The 19,927-nt window shown below is 34.8% G+C and overlaps 1 protein-coding gene and 2 pseudogenes across 1 annotated transcript; all 3 read right to left on the reverse strand.

The window, feature by feature from the left end:
- Nucleotides 1-786: 786 nt before the first annotated feature.
- On the reverse strand, nt 787-2,253 carry LOC101720334 (olfactory receptor 8I2). Its single transcript, XM_004875032.2, has one exon. The coding sequence runs from the start codon at nt 2,245-2,247 to the stop codon at nt 1,315-1,317; it is 933 nt and encodes a 310-aa protein (XP_004875089.1). The 5' UTR covers nt 2,248-2,253; the 3' UTR covers nt 787-1,314.
- Nucleotides 2,254-9,990: 7,737 nt separating this feature from the next.
- Nucleotides 9,991-15,529, reverse strand: LOC106008657 (olfactory receptor 5J3-like; annotated as a pseudogene).
- A 2,629-nt stretch (nt 15,530-18,158) lies between these two features.
- On the reverse strand, nt 18,159-19,090 carry LOC101709619 (olfactory receptor 5J3-like; annotated as a pseudogene).
- Nucleotides 19,091-19,927: the final 837 nt, after the last annotated feature.

Genomic DNA, 19,927 nt, shown 5'->3' on the forward strand with positions numbered 1-19,927 from the left:
ACTGAATTCCTTCCTTTGGTATTAGTCATTTAACAGTGGCTTTCTGATTCAAAAATGAATCTCTATGGATCTGCTACATACAGAAAACATTCCTTACACCTTACTTTTCATTTATCTACCTGTAACATTTCAAACACACAAATACATTGGTGCAAACATTGACACATATTCTTAAATTTTATCAATTCCTTGGATTTAGAAAGACATATTCTACACATGTGTAAATCATGACCCACTGTTTCAGTGGAGAGTCTTCTTGATAAATAGATCACATTTCTGTGTACATATATTTCTTGACTTATGATAGCTTATGTACACTAAACAGTATAAAATGAATACATTGTAAATTGAAAGTGTACTTAATACCCTGCACTTACCAATCATCAATGCTTAGTTTTACTTTCCTCAAAGCTGTTCAGGAAACCCAAATGAGCATGGGGATTCACCTAACACAAACACATTTTGTATTATACTGAGCATCTACATCCCAAAATTTGGGTACCACAGGGCACTGGGGTGTGCCATTCATTCCCCTCATGATCTGCAGCTGGCTTGAAGCCATGTTCCCATTCTCCTCACATGAGAAGTTGCCAGGTTGCATGGCCATCATGAGGAGAGATCAAAATTGAAACTCTGAAGTAGAATTTCTAATGAATGTGCTTCATTTTACATGAGAGAGTAAAACAAAAACCTAAAAGCCAAACCATGGCAAGTCTAGAACTGTCATCAAAAATCATATGGCAAAAAGTTTAAGCTGTGACCAGATGACTCCACAGTATATAGAGAGATTTCACTGTCCTACGTCTTGTCTATTGTGTGTACCTCTACCAAAATCACATGTATGTTTATAGTTAAATAAGTTTTACCCTCAGGTACCATTTTGGGATGTTAATAAAAGTCGTGTGCATTTTCCTTAGTTACTTATTTCTCTTCTCAATTTTCTTGTAGCTGAGAAAACACAGTGTCAGGTGAGATGAAGGGGAGTTTAACAATTTTTAAATATGCTGATGTCCACGCTCACATATGGAAGTGCAGATGCATCTTTTACTACCCTGTGTCTGCTGTGTCTGAAGAGCAGATGTGCTTGAATCACCTCCTAACACCATGACACAAATAAAGAAATCACATAATAAAATACACAATTTCACAAGGCATAAACACATTAAATAATGACTGCCTCCCAAATCTCAAGGCTCTAAGTTGGCATCTGTTTGTTTTATACCTTTAAAGTTACACTGCCATTTTCCTGATGCTTGGAATAATTAAATGCCCAGAAACATCCAGGTTTCTTTCGAGTGAAAAATGCAGAATCTATCACAGAAACTGTTTCCTGTGCAGGGTTCTCAGGAGAGCATCTTTCACGTCTTTGTTCCTCAGGCTGTAGATGAGAGGATTCAGCATGGGGACGACAATGATGTAGAACATGGAGGCCACCTGTGCCTGGGTCAGGGATGATGTGTTATCAGGCTGCAAATATGTGAAAATCAGGGACCCGTAGAAGATGGTCACACCTGTGAGGTGGGAGGCGCAGGTGGAGAAGGCTTTCTGCCTGCCCGCTGCAGACTGGATCCTCAGGATGGCCGAGAGGATCTCAATGTAAGTGACCATGATGATGAGGAGAGAACTGAGGAGCGTGAACCCGGCTAGAACGAAGATCACCAGTTCTGTCTTGAACGTGTCTGTGCAGGACAGGGCCAGCAGGGCTGTGGTGTCACAGAAAAAATGATTGATGGTGGAGTTGCAGAAGGACAAACTGCTAATCATACACACAGAGACTAGAGAATTCGTGAAGCCTATGGTGTAGGGCATTGCTCCCAGCCAGTTGCACACTCTCTGGGACATGAACACTGAATACAACAAAGGATTGCAGATTGCTACAAAACGATCATAGGCCATGGAGCCCAGAAGAAAACATTCGCTGCACAAAAAGCCAACAAAAAAGTACATCTGAACAAAGCAGCCCACGAAAGAGATGTATTTTTGTTTGAACTGGAGACTGACCAGTGCTTTGGGTGTTACAGTGGAAGAATAGAAGATGTCAATGAACGCTAAGTTTCTAATGAAAGAGTACATAGGCTTGTGAAGCTGAGAGTCAGTTTTGATTAGCAAGATTAGTCCCAGGTTCCCCAAGACAGTGAAGAGATAAATGAACAGGAACACCAGGAAAAGGCAGGCTTGGAGTTCAGGGTAACTCGCAAATCCAGAGAGACTGAAGACGGTCACCTCAGTGAAATTGTCCCCTGCCATTTCTGACAACTCAGGTTTTGTGCTAACCTGCTGAAGGACCAAAGAAGGGTAGAGAAAGACTCAAGTCTCAAGATGGAATTATCACAGCTGACTTAGACTCCTGGGACAATAATATAATTGGTGGACAGCAAATAAGTTAGTTGAGAATTTATACTTATTTTTAATTTATACAGACCTGGTAGGCACTAATAATAATTGAGATCTCCATTTGCATAGAATTGGTACACTATAAATATTGCTGTTTGGAGGATATGAAGAAATTCCTACAGAGATTTACAATCACAGGCTATGTTAGTCTATCATCAGACCCCAAGTCATATAATTAGTAAATTATTTGGTATAATTTAGCATATCATACTGTTCAAAATTGTAAGGATTGTCTGGAAACAAAAACTAGGATTTTTGAATTTAATGATGTTTTTGTTTCACAGGCCTATTTTCTAAATATATAACAGTCTACAGATGTTACCAACTTAGTAGGAACTTGGACACAATTAATCAATAAAGCTTGAAAAAGATTTCTAAAAAGAAAAGTAGAAAGGTTAACCTCATATTATATATTAATGCAAGCATACTTATACTTACCTTTTTTCCTTCACTTACCCTTTCTTTCTCTCTGTTGGTCAGCTGTTGAAGACCTTAGCTGATAACATAGCTCAAACTGATTCCTGAGTGTTTTTTGAAACTTGATTTTATCCCATGTAAATCACATATAGAACAATATGCTAACTTCTTCATTATGGAACAGTAGTTTCCAAGTCAATAATTACTAAAAATTTGCTAAAAAATTGAAACAGAATTAAATTGTGTGGGTTTCATTGATATTAGAGAAAATATATTTGTAATTGACTCCCCCAAATAAATGTAAACATCATGTACTGGAAAAATATGCTAATAAAAGAAAAGAAGAGGGAAAAATATGTGATAAATACAGAAACCTGAAAGAGGTATGGTAGTTAAATCATATTTATTTTAGACATTTATTATAGTAACCAAAACGGACTTGAATTACATTATCTGCAATTAATTATTTAAAGTTTCACATGCTCCCAAGTGTCCTATTCATTCATTTAACAAGGATTTATTTAAGGTAAGCACATTGTCTTGCATGTCTCTATATTTTTAAGACCCGCTGAAAGATGTAGCCAGATAAAAGAGGAAAAAAAAGTCAATGTGAGAAGCACACACACACACACACACACACACACACATATAATTTATAAAAATAAAAGGATGCTTAAATTACATTTACCTGGGATTCAGATTTTCAAAGCAAATCCACTTCTCTTGCAATTCTCTTCCATCTATTTTTGGTCTGCTATTCTTCCTTCATCTATAATTTTGGATCTCACGAATTTCCAATACTATGGCTCTGATCTGTTATTGCTGGTGCTGCATCTGCTGTTGCTTGGCACATGGCTGTTCCTGTTATCATGAACACCCAACTGCATTATGATGCTAAAAAAATTACTTCTGATTTTTGAGGACAATTTTAGGTATTGTATAAATTACCTTCCTTGATGGGATAGAAATTAGAGCTAAAATAAATCAGATTATTGTTATGCCTCCTAAGTGATTAAAAATATTTTTTATTAGCTGGAACCTGGCATCAAAGTCAGGATTAGTTTAGTTCTTTATACATCTATAAAGCTACCCCATGGTAAACAATTTTCCCTGCAGTCCACTGTGCTTTGCAGACCTCTTATATTCATCTCTTCCTCAAGCACTTTTACTCTCTTCATAATGAGAGTAATCAATTAGCACCTTTGATCTCTTGAGGTTTATGCTGTAATTGCACCCCAAGGTCTATTTGTAAATTGCATGCAAAATATCGCCAAAGGAAACTTTCAGGTATGTGGTCCTTGATTTTGTTTATTTCACTTTACATAGCCACAGACATATGGAAAAAATTTATTGGATAGTTTTAGAAACATATTTGTCTTGAGTTTATTTGTAGATATACACATGATATTTCCTAAACACTAAAACATTATAGACATCTATGAAAAACATGGGGCTAGAGAGTCTCAGATAGGTTCTACCCCAGTCAGGTCTCCCCAAGCACACTCACAGAAAGAAATGAGCTTTCTATGCACCAATTTAATGTTCTCAACATATTTCAAGATTACCTTCATAACTAGGCTGACAAATCAGGCATTATTAATTCTGATTGCACCCAATAGCATATACACAAAATCATTTACTGAGAACCTGAGTGTTACCTAGAGAAAGCATTTAAAAATGTGAAATAATAATCAAACCGACAGGCTTGGAATAATGCTCATGTTATACTCAATACTCCTTAAATTGAATTCACTTCATCATTTCCTGTTTCATTTGCTGGCTTATTTATTTTAAAACAGCTCCCTGAGCCACACCCCTATGCTGATTTAAGTTTGTTAGGAATTAAGATTGACTCATAAGAGTGAAATTTTCAAAATGCCCCAGAGTAGGGACTATGCTTTCAATACCACTAAGTTAGAAGATTTCATTAGATGTGTCTACTTGTTTCTTCTCCTGAGGTCTTTACATTCTTTCGTATTGCTGGCCTTTTTAAAAAATTTGGTACATATTTGTAGCACATGACAATCGTATTCCCCATGGGGAGTTGGTCCATGTACAAAATAAATCAATTTAAAAATATGTCTCTATGTCTTGGTCCCCTTCCCTTTTGCAAAGGGTCAATCTTCCTATGTCCTAGCAGCTGTCTTACTTTAAAAAATTAGTATTGCAATATTGGAACAAGGCAGATTTTTTTATTCCTAGGGAACAATTATCTCTATTTCTACATATCAAGTTAGAGAATTTTTTAAAATGAGTAAATTCTGTTACAGATGTCATATATCACTTATTAAGGCAAATGTAAAGTTTATTTTTTCTTGTGTATTATGCATCTTGACAAAATCAAACTTTGGAAGGATTGGGTTGGACTCTCAAAATCTCAGATTTTCATTTGTTTTTTTGTATACATTCAACACACATTGATTAAACCGCTACTGCAAAATGACACTGTGCCCTGTGAGAGACTACAACAATGACAATGAGACAATTTCTACTGTCAAACTGCCTAAAATTAGTTGAAAGTTCAAAATTTTCCTGAACTATGTAATACTCTGCATTTGGTAAACTGTGGTATAGTGAAAACTGATGTTTAATTGTCAAAGGGCTCTGGTTGGCCTCACCATAGGATAAATGTGCATTTTATAACTGCTGGTTCAGTTGCATGCATAAATTCCCAAAAATCCAATTAAACTTTCGTCAAGAATTTTGACTTTTTATGTATATATTTTTAGCCTTAGTTTCTTGATTTGCTAGAATCAATTTCTCTGATTCTAACATCTTAGATAATCATAGTACAATTATTACCATAAATAAATTTACATTGATATAATAATAATAATATTAAATAAAGTACAAGCTTCACTACAAAAGGTCTTTATTTCCACAAAAGTCCATTTATTCCTTTTCAGGATCAAATCTAACATGTCACATTGCAATTAATTTCCTGTCTTCTTAATCACCTACAATTTTAACTCTTAAATATTCTTTCCTTTCCTTTCCTAACTATGATAGTTGTTTAAGGTATTGGTCAAATACTTTTTAGAATGCCTTTCAATTGCAGCTTGTTGGATATTTTGTTATGATTAAATTGAGCTTATTTATCATTTAAGAGATTTCCAGAAAGGTGATGTATGTATTTTCTTAACCTTATCTCAGGACATATGACATTATATTAAATTAAGACACTTAAATTAATGGATATGACACATCTTCACTATAAACTTATAAATCTTTTATTTATAATCAAAATATTTATAAATATTTTTGTTTTAAAATTTCACCACATATTTTGACAACCCCTTTTAAAGTATGAGGCCTTCCAGTGTGGTTCAGTAAATTTTTATGGGGATTTTGCCAAAAATATCAATTTTATTATATCCCCCACTTTGACAATTTATATCTGTACAGTGAAATATTTCATATAGGTAAATAATCCAAACATAATCTTATTTGATACTTTTTTATTATGATCCATAAGGAATACTTCCTTATGCCTTTATTTAATATTGATATGCCAATCCCTAATAATTGAAAACCTTATTCTAGAGTGGTTATTTTTAAAGAATGTAAAGAAAAAACAGAAATTTTTATTATTTTTATTTTTTATCCCCTCTTAACTATCAAATGTACCAGTAAGTATTATATGAGACAGTCATATAAAATAATTAACTCACCAAATTCATCAGCTGGTAAATATTGGGCACAGATGATGTGATAGTCACTTTCTTGTCAACAAAGTAAGTAAGATGCAGTGATTTCCTCCCAAGAATGATGTCCAGAAGAGGAGATGGAAATGAAAGTAAAATTTTGGCACCCACTTTTACAATAGAGTGTACAATGATAGAGTGATGGAGCAATGTATTTGATTTTGTAGAGCAAGGTTTGTTACTTGTGAAGGACCCTAGTTAGCAAAACAGACTCCATATTGCTGCTGAATGACCCACCTGCTTGCCTTTTAAATGAACTTAAAAGGAGGAAGCTTAGAAACCTCCTCCCCTTAGAGAGTCTCTTAGAAACAATCAACTATTGTTTTATGAATGTTCTAACAGCAGGACATTCTGCTTCTGTACCTTTTGCTTGCTTTGCTAGTTCTATCCCATAGGGGGTCCTAGAAACTGTTGGACTCAAAGGGGTATAAAACAGGTTTGTCAACCCCTAGTCCGGGCTCAAGCCCCATGCTTGGCTTGGGTCCTGGCTGGTAATAAACTCCTGTGTGGATTTAACATCATCGGTCTCTGGTTGGTTCTCTCTCACTGGGTCTGACAACTTGTATACACTGTCTGCTTTGTATATTTTATATGTGGCCCAAGAGTTTTTCTCATCACTCATTTCACCCCAGGCAAGTGAAAAGATCAGACTCCAAAACATGATCTCATCCAGTCCATATTTGGTGAAGTGAAGAATGGTGAATCTAGGCCAACTTGGTAGGAACCAGGCTTGCATGACAGTTTATAGAGAACTCGTAGCCAGGACCAAAAAAACACAATAGGAAATAACTGCAAAGGTAGTCTGGGTATGAGTTGCAGAAATCTGGATTTGAGAAACCTGAAGAATAATTGAGTTTTCAAAAAGCTATTTGACAGACTGAGATGTAAAATCATAAATTTTCATTGAAAAAATAAATGTTTCTACTTAGACTTTCTCAATTATCTTGGTGAGCTTGAATAATTTTATATTTCACAGTATGTTCTATAAAAATTAGCTGGACTAGAATTGAAATATTTTGATAAGTAATGAGACCTAACATAAATACATGCATTCTTACAATAGAGCTTCCTGTGTTTTTCACAGGAGACTTTTTCCAAGACAAACTACAGATATGAACTCTGGAAATGTTCCAGTCTCTTATAGATGGGGTATAGTTTTTGTATGCAACCTATACATATCATGTCAAATACTTTAAATCATTACTTATGATATCATTCCTAATTATTTATAATACCTAATAGGATGTAAAGCTTATGTAAATTGTTTTTATCCTATATTTTTGTTATATTTTTTATGGTATTACTTTTTGTTTTTTATTTTCTCTGATTTTTACAGCCTGTATCTGGTTCACTCCATTGGCCTAGGACCTGTTTACAATGGGATGATTTGCTGTCTTCTCCCTACACATATATATCTAAGGCAAAATCTATTTTGTGAACTAGGAACAGTGATTAACAACAATAAATAATAATAAAAATAGGTTTCTAACTCTTTCACTCATGTAATATATCTTATTCTATTGTGTTTACATATCCTTGATGACCCCTTGTAACTGAAGTCACAGACAGGGAAATGACAATAAAGTGAGAATACTATACAAATTCTACCATTATGACCATCATAATTACTTTGTCAAATGTAAATATTCTGTGTATCTCCTGCCAAGAAATGGGACTTAAAGATTTTAATTGTAGTGTGTGGTTATGTCATGGAGAGATTTTCTTGTTATCGTCTAAGCATCTCCTTATTATAAAATTGTCTTTATTTTGAAAATTAGGTCATAACCAATTACAGTGATCATTACGTTTTGGCAGATCAATGTGACATTATGGTGATATGTGATCAAAATAATTGCAATGCGTTTATTCTCGTAGAAAATATGGGAGGTAAAAACAATGCAATAAAATAAGCTAAAAGCATATAAAATAGATTAAAACACATTTTAAAGCATATTTATGTCACTTTATAATACTCAATAAGAGAAAATAATTAAACATTTTAAATTTTGTAAGTAAAGATTTATTACTATAAAGTATAATTTCTAACCATATAATTATTATAATTTTATACTTATAACCACTTTTCACAAACAAAATTCAATGAAGAATTACAAAGTGTCACTTGATAAAGGCTAAGCTTTATTTTTTTATCATTCTGGGAATAACAATAGTGCTGGACCAAGTTTTAATTTTCAAGTGAGCCAAAGGACAGATTATGTTTGAAATAATGCACAATACTATTTGCAATATGGGATTCTAAATTATGTTTAAAATAAAACTTTTAGTACTTTGAAGTGGCTGCACTGTTTGATGGAAATTTCTTGAATCCTGATTTTTGATGAATTCCAATCTACTCAGGTATAATTGAGTACATTTACATTGTTATTTTAGCAATTCTGTAAGACTGACGTAAAGACAAGAACTTCTGTTCCTATGAAATTATTTGTTCTAAAATAACATACTCAAGTAGTCATATTCTTAGCGAAAGATGGCACACAAACCATGTACAAAAATTTCAAACCACTGGGATGAGATGACAAGGAGGCCTACACCCAAGTGCATGAAAATGTTGTATGTGAATTCTCACTCTCATCTCTGACGTGGTCTCGTCCCTGGTAAGCTTTCCAGCCCCCAACCCCTGGTTTCCTTGTATAAAAATGGCTCAGGGTGAGAGTTGCAAAGAAGGCAGATTCTGTTCACCCTGTAACAATCTTCCTGTGTGTGTGCATATTGTGTATCTGTGCGATTATGCATTTACTAGCTCTTTTACCTTCTGCATGTATACTTCAGGTCATATTTTATAGTTACCCAATCCACAGAAAATGATGCCAACTTGTTACATGGGAAGTTGGATTTTCAAAGTCATATTTTTGGCATTGAAGGAATCAAATTATACCATAATAGCATAAAATTATTTTTAATTGAAGACAGTTGAGACACAGTAGATCCCAAAATAAGCATGTTTAGAAGCTCTCTTATCTGAACAAAGACAGGAATTTCTAAAAGCTGGTGCCACAAATCCTCTTTCCAGGATGGCAATGGCTTCACTCCGGGGAGGAGAGAAGAGAAACACTGCTATAAGTCACCCCTGGGGGAGATTTCCTGCCTGGAAGAAGACTGAGATGCCCACTTGCCCTAGCATAAAGCAATCACCATTATGCCCCTTCTGTCTCCCATGTGTTCCATTAAAAGCCCAGTTTTTCATCCCAGGAAAGCTTTTCCCCATGTGTTTCCTTTACCTGTAAAATTGGGTATAAAAACTTCTAATTACTAAGCCACCTGGGAATTTTGTGCATAAGAATAAATGATAATTTATCTTTTGCTGGTATAGTTCACAATTCCCCAAATCATGAATCCAAGAAGATAAAAGAAAGCATTTCCATGTAAATGTACATGTGTGCCTCCATGTATGAGTGTGTGGCATGAGTGTTACAAAAGCCAGCAACCAGGCATCTTGAAACATAACCTACCTTCAATTTATTTTGTCTTCCACATATCCTTAGGCATTTAGCAATGTACTGTCTTCCAGAATAATAAATATGCTTTAAATATTTCTGCCTGAAGATTTATATTCCTTCAGTAAATATTGTCCTCCTAATTATTTGTTTCATGTCTTCTTTGGGTTCTCTGTTCCTCACACTGTATATTAGAAAGTATAGTGTTGGGAGCAGAAGAGTATAAAACACAGAAATTATTTTAGCTGTATTTTGTGGGTAGCCAGTGCTGGTTCCCAGGTAAGTGAATATCATTGTCCTGTAGAAGAGGGTTTGTATGGTTAGGTGGGTAGCACACACGGAGAAGGCTTTATGTCTGCCACTGGTAGACTGCATTTTCAAGACAGTGATAGGAATTCCCAAATAGGAGCTGATCACTACCAAAAATGTAGTCATTTATGTTTCTCCAGAAAGTACAATGAATAAAGCCTCACCATGGTTTGTATAGGAACAGGAGAGTTGAAACAGCAATGGGATATCACAGAAATAATGATTGATGATGTCAGGCCCACAGAAAGACAAGCTGAGAAAGCTGCTCAGAAGGGTGAGCAAATTGGAAAAACCCAGCAGGTAAGAGGCAGTCACCACGTGGACACAGCAGTCAGGGGTCATGAAATCTTTGTAGTGAAGACGGTGGCAGATGGCCAGGTATCGATCACATGCCACTGTGGCCAGGAGGAAGCACTGCATGGTCAGGAACATGCTGACAAAGGAATACTGCAGGAGACATCCCCAGTAAGAGATGGCCCTCTGTTCTGCCATGTAGTTCTTCAATATTTTAGGTATAAAGATGGAGGAATAGCAGACATCCAAGAAAGCCAACTGGCAAAGGAAAAAGTACTTGGGAGAATGGAGCTGGGTGCTGACCAGAATTATTGTAATAATCCAAAGGTTGCCTGGCATAGTAATTACATAGATGAAGAGAAACAATGTGGAGAGCACAATATTAAGTTCTGGGTTGTCAGACAGACCCAGGAGGATGAACTCAGTGACCACAGTGACATCCCTCTGAACTATGTATGTGGCTCACCTGTGAGCAATCTGCAAAGACCAAGAACAAAAACAAGGTTACCAGAAAGTCCTTATATCTCAACTATGTGAATTCAGTGGCCTGCTCCCTTGCAAAAATCACAATTTTAATTAGCAATGATAATAACATCTTGAAATAAACTTACATTTTGAATGCATGATAAAAAATTACTTGGATTTCATCAAGGGATACAATTTGACATTATAAGATCTCGTGGAGAAATTATAAATCCTCTTGGAGAACCCTAAAATGGAGAGAATTCAAAAGGTAGATCCTGGAAAATAGATTATGTATTCCAGATAAATAATACAAAACAAAAATTTCATGGTTTAAGAAAGAACATCTTTTAACCAAGAACAAAGTAAGCAAACAAGCCCCACAATATTCAATAAGTAGATTTTGACACAACTAGCAAAATCATTCTCTATATTTAGCCAAGTTAACCAATGAACACAATATACATGTGTGTTGTACACATATATACATATATCATCACCATGTAAAAATTACATAGTACTTATAAAAGAGGAAAATCAGAGTCAATGGTATCTGGGATACAAAATAAAAATAAACACATTTTCTATCACAATGTAATTATTTTATAAAACTAATATGTTGCAGGAAGTCATTCTTTGCAACTCCAAGTGACATTTGATTCTCTGAAGCATTTGCTTTTTTTTGTACCGGTGATCAAACTCAGGACCTGGTGCTTTCGAGGCAGGCAGCTGCATCACTGAGCTAAATCCCCAGCCTTTTGTTGCATTTATCATCCAACCACTTTTACTTGTATAGATCAGATTTTTAAATAATGTTTCCATTGTTTTCATTATTATCTAATAAGAAAATATTCAATATATTTGATCCCTCGATTCAAATCTCACATCTAATTTTAGGAACAATGTATATATTTCCTGTTTATTAGATCACTTAGGAACCTAACTTTCCAAAAAGATGTCAGGATGTTAAATAAATTTCATTTTATCCTTTATTATTTTACCTCAAATACATGAAAAGTAAATTGCTGATATCTGTTATATTTGGAAAGTACTTGGTTAAGTATGTTTAAGAAAGACTGTCTTTACTACAAGGCATTTTAGAATACATAATACACCATTGCAGTTCGAGAATTTTCAGCAGGAGAAAGAACTATAGATTTTTTCACATTCATTAGATTACTAAATATTTTCAGTGAATATTTATAAATATGGCATTCCAAAAGCAATAACACAAAATTATTTGAGAATAGTATTTCTCTAATATTGAATATTGTGATAAAGAAATGGGCTCATGTTTCCACTCCTATCACCCATGTGCTGTAAAGTAACCTACTTACAACAATTCATATATTTCAAACAAAGTCACAGGAGAGCACTGAGTGTGTCTATTTTTTTTAAACTGCAAAATGTTGAGAAGATTATCTGCCCACATTTTTTAGTGAGCAACATGTGATTTCATGGGCAGGCATTATTTCATCTCTAAACCTTCTTCAATAGGGAACTGTGAGAACTACATGAGAAAGAAAATAAATGGAATTTTTCACACATATAAGAATCCATAAATGGTCATTGCTCATTTAACATAAAACAAAGCCAATAGAGAATGAGAAAAGAGACTGTCTTTTCACCTACCTGATAAATTACTGTGAAAAAGCTGGGGGGGGGGCGGGTTGGGGTTTTTTTGTTGTTGTTTTGGCTTTTGTTTTTTAATAGTGTTAAGCTGACTTCGCCTTGGTTGACTTTTGTTTTAAAGACATTGAATTTATTAATTATGAGTTTTTAAATTTCAGTAATTTCAAAACTGCTCAATTAATGTATCTAATAATGGTAATATCAGGACTATTTTTCATGCTGTGCTTTATTTTTTCTGTAGAATCAGTATTACAATAAAATATGGAGGGGTGGAGGGGTGGAAGGGAGGGAAGAGGAATGGGGAGAAAATAACCAAGATATATCATGTACAGGTGCAAATTCCCAATGACAAATATGATCATACTGTATACCTCAAAATACCAATAAACTTAATGAATAAAAAAGACCAATAAACTAATGTTTGAGCCTGAAAATTAGCTCTGTTAATAGAGACAGTGAAATGTTTGCTCTTTTCATCCGATTTAGAAAAATTAAACAGTTCATATGAATTAATCTCAGAATTTGTGATAGTTCTCTTATACATTCTTTTTTGCAACTCACAAAAATTAAAGACATAAAGCCTTAAATGTAGCTAGTTGTGGAAATGTAGAACAAATGCGCATTGCCTTGCAAGAAAGCTGGTTAACTTTGGCAGTGGCCTGATTCTACTCAGCTCATTCCGGGTTCTGGAATGGACTCGAAGCAGAAGACTCTGTCACATTGTATTCAGAGCATACACTGAGAATTAAAGATTTTGAAAATCACAGAAGGCTTTTATAAACTATTGTTACAACACAGAAAGAGGACTCTTACCTGGTATTGAGAGGAAGTTTAGCCCTTTTTCTCTTAATTTCCTGCCTGTTGGATTTATATTTGGCTTTGGACCTTGGAGGATAGAATCCCCTGTGTTTTGTAAACACAGGATGTCCTTAAAACAACCCAAGACAGGATTGAGGAAATCATGGCCCAGAATGCTTTCTGAATTGTGGCAGATGGTGTATTTAGAATTCTCACAACCTTAGAGAGAAATAATCACAGGTGTTCTTGTCTTATGTGGGTTTTCATCAAGGAAAACCTGAACTCTTAAAAGTTAACACCGTGGGCCGGGGATTTAGCTCAGTGGTTTCACGGACTGCTGTGCAAGTGCAAGGACTCAAGCTGGATACTCAGTACAAAAAAAAAAAAATGTTAGTACTGTTCACAGGTGCAATCATAATCTGTATAACTTAATGATGTGTAAAATTATATATTACATATTATATATTATCTTAAGAGCTCCCAGTTCTATTTGGTGCTGGTCATGTGATCCTATAAATGAATTATTATTGGTATCAGGGAAAATGTATACATAGTGCAATGTGAGACAGCCCAAGGGGAGGGGCAGAAATTTCTAAACAGAATTTCATGTGTCCATGTTTTTACACCCACCCAAGTGTGTTTTAATACAATAGAATGTATTTTAATATTAAGGGTAATTTAGCTAGTTAGGACACATAGAGAAATATCAAGTTCAATTGGTTGAGCATGAAAGCAATGTTTCAAATATCATAGAGGCAGACAAATGGAGTATAGAATAAAAATATAAAAAATGATGAATGGAGAGTGAAAGGTGGGGTAAATACTGTAAAAGTGGCTGATTACAAAGAATAAAGTCATAAATACTGGTCTATGCAACCAAACTACTGTATACAATTGCATATGAACATATGTGTGAAATTTGTAGTGATTTTAAAATGAAGGCAGAATGAAAACCTACAGAAACACAATAAATATTATTATCAACTTTAAGATGAGTTATTTTTTTAAAACAAATGTGAAGAAGGATTTTAGTTGAAATGGTTTATATTTGTTTAGTGCCTAATGAGTTCCAGGCACTGTGTAACTATCATCTCTAGTTGTATTATTTAATTCCTTAAACATTCTAATTTCCATGGTTTATATTACATGTCGCCAAAGTATTCAACACACCTGGAAGAGGATTCTCTTGAAAGCTGAACACTTGATAATTCTTAGAATGGATACTAAAAATAGGGGACCAAGAGATTAAGGGAGGGAGGAAGGAGCAGAGGACATGGGAAATACACAACTAAGATGTGTTGTTGTGCACAGGCACTGACTCCAAAGGAGAAATGGGGTCATCATGAACTGCACACGTGCAAATAAAAAAAAAGGTAAAAATGAAAGATAAAAATGTTCCAATTTCAGAAGACATATCCAAGACTGGTATAAACTCTAAGGAGAGATGTACATCTTCCTTAAATTGTGTTATTTTATAGTCAGGGCATTTTTAGATTATGTTTTGAATAGTATTATAGTTTGGATATGATGATGAAATCATCTTTACATATCTAAAATTATTGAATTGAAATTTGTATACAGGCCACTTTTGACCAAGAACAACTGAAAATTAGCATCATAGCTAGGATCAGTGTATTTAGGACTTATTCTTGAATTAAGACCAAGCATCAGATATTCAGAACGCAGGTCCATTACCCTGGCTTCTGGGTAATTCATATAAATAATGAAAATAATCATATGACAACAGAGCCATAACCAGTACAGGTTGTGTCAGTGACTTATTTCTCTGTTCAGTTAGGATAATTCCCAGATCAGAAACTCTGAGCACCTTAGACAGAATAAAAATTTAGCATGCATCTCATAGACATCCTGCAGACCCAGAGAAAAGTCATGGAAGAGAAAGTCTGTTGGTTCCTGATTTCTCCCACTGTGTATGTGAACACTGACTGGTTTTAGATGTAGAGTGAAGGCTTTGGGACTGCAAATGTTCATAAGTCTGTTTTCTGATATTTTACCTCTCAAGTGGCAGAGTAGCCTCAGATATTTCTTTTGCGGATTCCTCATTTCTATCCTATTGATTAATGAATTGTATCACTATTTAAGAACATGGGAATATATTTAGCTAAGTTGAATTTACATTAAGAAAAGCTGTATTATTTACATATACTATTATATAAAGTCATTTACAGTGAACCCTTGACCTACGAACTCAGTTTGTTTCCAAGGACTCATTGTAGCTCAAGTTGGTCATTGAAGGCTCAGGCTCCTTCACACAGCCTTCAAAGTCTCTCTCCTGTACACAGGCAGATCTCCGTGTCCTTAGAGAAGCATTGCCCAGGATTTCTCAATTAACCCCACAAAGGAGATGATGTTGTCATGTTCCTTCCAGAACTCTTTAAGGGATAAATATATATCTGAGGCCATCTGGAAGCACAAGTGGCCAGCATTTGTGTTGTAACTCAAGACTTTGGTTGTAAGTTAAAACTAAAATTCCACTCATAACCCATTTTTTGTTTGTCAGGCTGGTCGTAACTTGAAGGTCCAATGTATATTTATATAATGTAGGTTTATTTCAAAAGCACCAATTTTTCACTCCTTTTCTTATTTCTAAAAATAAAATCTGCCACCAGCCTCTCTACTTCCCTCTAGAATTCCAGCAAGAATAATTTATTCTTCTTCTAGAAGGAACTAGCTTTTTGTTTGTTTTCAAAATATAATATTGTATACTTCTAGGCATGAGTTGAAGTTGATTTAAGACCCAAAAAATCATTTTCATGAAATATCACCTCCCCTCTCACATACATACTTATGGAACTGTGCCATCTTTCCTCTCCTGGGAAACCAGTTCCTCTGATTGTAGGTTATATATTGTAATAGAATATATAAGTAGCTCAATTTGTTCTCATTTTCAGTTATTTTGGCTGTATAACATTTCTTGTGCTCCATGTTCTAGATATAATATATTCAATGCTCTTAAAAAATGTGATTGCATTAAATTATATTTACTTATCATGATTATTTTATGTTTATTTTAACCTAAAACTTTCACTTAAGTGCATTTATCTGAGTATCTCATATAGATAAATAATAAATGCATGGCATATGACCTTTAGAAGCCTATTTTCAGTAATATATTTAATAGTTTTGAAAAATTGTAAAGGGCTACACAATTGTTATATACTGATGGTGATAGTATTATTTTATTTTTAAAATTGAATTTTCATAATATTTTCTTGAATTATTATTAATGTAGTATACATTTCAATATGGTACTTTTATTCTCACTTATATAGATATTGGTACCATTTCCTTAATTGGTCATGGCTGCTATCAAAAAGAAAATAATAAAACTTTAATGTCTCCTGTGTAAAAATATTTCAGTTATTATAAACTGAGGCTTCAGCTATGGCTTTTTGTGATCAGTCCAGTTCTCTCTAGTTATTTAAATATTTAAATCAAACTCCAAAATTTTAGTATAATTTTATTTATAAACCTAGGTGCTATGTAGAATCTTGTACTATTTTCATATAGGATAATTTGCAGCAATTTGAGAGATATCAGATTGGAACAGTCAGACCTGTCTGGTTGGGTTTATGAAGATACACTTTCATATTATATAATTTAAATGGAAGAAATATCACTGGATTTCATGACTTGAAGTACAAGGCACAGGTTGTCCCTTCTTGGAACATTATTTCTTAGGATTTTGTCTTTAAAGTATGAAAAGAATGGTGGAAAATCCAGAATTTTATTCTCAAAGTCCAAAGAAGATAGAAGAAAATCTTTTAAGAAAGAAAGAAGAGGGCCAGGGATTTAGCTCAGTGATTCCGGGGCCTGCCTTGCAAGCACAAGATCCCAAATTCAATTCCTGGTGCCAAAAAACAAAAAGAAAGGAAGAAATCTGATTACTGAAGTTTCCCTAACTGTCTTAGATTCATCTTTCTAAGCATAAAAGTAAAATTCTTCAGAATAAAACCTCTTTCTTGAGGTTTTAATGACCTTTCTGTGTGGAGCAGTAATAAAACTTAGCCATTCTGGTCTATGTTATTCCATACTTAGTGGTGGACACAGAGATGAGAAGTGGAAATACTGTTAGACCAACATTGAGAAGGGAACAGTGATCCAGGACCAAATTCTTCTGAGTAGTTTACCTGTGCACATTTCTTTTAAAGAATGTTAAGCTGTAAATAGTAAAAGTTATTTTGGGAACAAGCATTTGTCCCTTTTCTGTGTAAACCAAGTACCAATATTTTTTGTCATGAAAATATTTTACTTACTTCTGCACTTAGGAGTCCAAGATAGGGGATAAATTATTACTTGTGAATTTGGTTCCCACTATATATATTTGTGTGTTTGAATCTCCACATGTCTACATGTATCTGTGTATAATATGTTTATTATGTGAATAACTGCATGCATATTTATATTCATTTCTACTTGTTCAAAGGAAATAAAATATCATGAATTGTCTCAGGTAATTGCATTGATTTGAGTCTAATTTTCAAGTTATTTAACAAAATGACCAGCCATGTGTCTTATGTTATGTTATTCCTTTAGGTCTCTTTTTCCAGTGATATTAACACCAAGTTCCAATAAAATAAATTCTCCATGCCAGTGGGGCCAAAGCATTTATTAAATCTCTATGAGCCTTATTATATAAAGCATTGCTTCATATCTTGGCTTTGCTGTGAAGTTAATGAGGAAGGTGTCTCATTTCTAAAGCCATCTTGGCAGCTTTCTTCACCTCCTTGTTCCTCAAGCTGAAAATCAAGGGGTTTAGCATAGGAATTACCAGAGTATAGAGTACAGACACCACCTTCTCTTGTTCTAAGGAATATTGCAAGCTGGGTTGAATGTAACTGAAGCTTACCGAGCCATAGAATACAGTCACAACTGTCAGATGAGAGACACATATGGAGAAGGCTTTTTGTCTACCTGAAGCTAAGCAGATCCTCAGGATAGCAGCAACAATGAAGATGTAGATCACCACTATCATGAACGTGACCATGGCGATGATGGTGCTGAAGGCTAACATGCAGCAATTCATTCATGGATGTGTCAGAGCAGGAGAACTTTAACAGGGGAGGCAGGTCACAGAAGAAGTGACTGATGACATTGGGCCCACAGAAGGACTGCCTCATTAAGCCAATCATGTGTGTCAGTGAGTTGATTAACCCTCCAGCACATGAGCCCAACACAAGGACAACACAAACTATTCTGGTCATGGCCACTGCATAAAGTGTTCATGATTGCCAAATAGTGGTCATAAGCCATTGCTGCAAGCAGAAAGCCCTTGGTGGCAATGAGTGACACAAATAAAAGATACTGTACAATGCACGCAGAGAATGAGATCTTCTCCTGTTCCACAAAGAAATTCAGTAGCATTTTGGGTGCAAAAATGGATGAATACCAGGCATCAACAAATGACAGACAGCTGAGAAAGAGATACATGGGTGTGTTAGGCTTAGGAGTTACTTGGATGAGAAATAGCATCACCAGATTGTCCACTGGGGAAACAGCATAGATCAGCAGGAACACCACGAACAGGGCCACCTTCAGCTCCATGCAGTCTGTCAGTCCCAAGAGGATAAACTCAGTAACCATTGTGAAATTGACACCAGCCATGTATTTGTGTCTCTTGATACCTGGTAACAATGAGGAGACCGAAGTAAATTGAGAGCAATGATGAAACCTCAATAACTCTAGAATCCCTAAATAACTATGGAATTTCAGCTAGTTACTTCTCCTCTCTTGTTATCTTGCCTACAAGATTAGGAAGTTTCAATCACAAAGTCTATAATCTCTTGAATCACTGTCTGTTTGCTTCATACACAAAAACCTGTGAGAGAAAGAGGAGAATGTTGGCATCTTACATGCAGGGGGCCTTAAAATGCTGCTATTAGCAAATATAAGAAGATAAAGTGAATTTCATGGTATATATACATAAAGAATATCTTGCTTACACAGTGTAAGGAATTAGCTTGGAAATTCACCCAATTTACTGTGGTAATGATTTAAAATATAAAATATGTAATTTAAAATATATCACAATGTAAGAATGGCTCACACTAAATAAAAGTGAGTAGAGAAGAATATCAGTTATAGCATGTGCCCATTGCAGAAGATGGAAGAAAGGAGGCGAGAGAGGGAGGGATGGAGGGCAAAAGAAAGGAAAGAAAGAAAGAAAGAGAGAGAGGGAGAGAGAGAAAGGAAGGAAGGAAGAGAAAGAGAGATGCAAAGAAAGAAAACAAATGGCACTCTGCCATTTTAACTTGATATGTTCCACTTATGCTTCATTATTAGTTTCTACTCCACCTTTCTTTCTTTCTCTCTTTCTTTCTTTCTTTCTTTCCTTCCTTCCTTCTTTTCTTTTTCCTTCCTTCTTTTCTTTTTTTTTTTGTGATGCTGGAAGTCAAACTCCAGGCTTACTTGTATTACAGAAGTGCTCTACCATTCAGCTAC

This window comes from Heterocephalus glaber, unplaced genomic scaffold (assembly GCF_053883595.1).
Source record: "Heterocephalus glaber isolate CG9 unplaced genomic scaffold, H.glaber_assembly_v1.0 deba00001831, whole genome shotgun sequence".
NCBI classification, from domain to species: domain Eukaryota; kingdom Metazoa; phylum Chordata; class Mammalia; order Rodentia; family Bathyergidae; genus Heterocephalus; species Heterocephalus glaber.

What these genes read in the sequence shown, in the direction of transcription:
- LOC101720334 (XM_004875032.2), bottom strand. Translation starts at nt 2,247, where the DNA reads ATGGCAGGGGACAATTTCACTGAGGTGACCGTCTTCAGTCTCTCTGGA.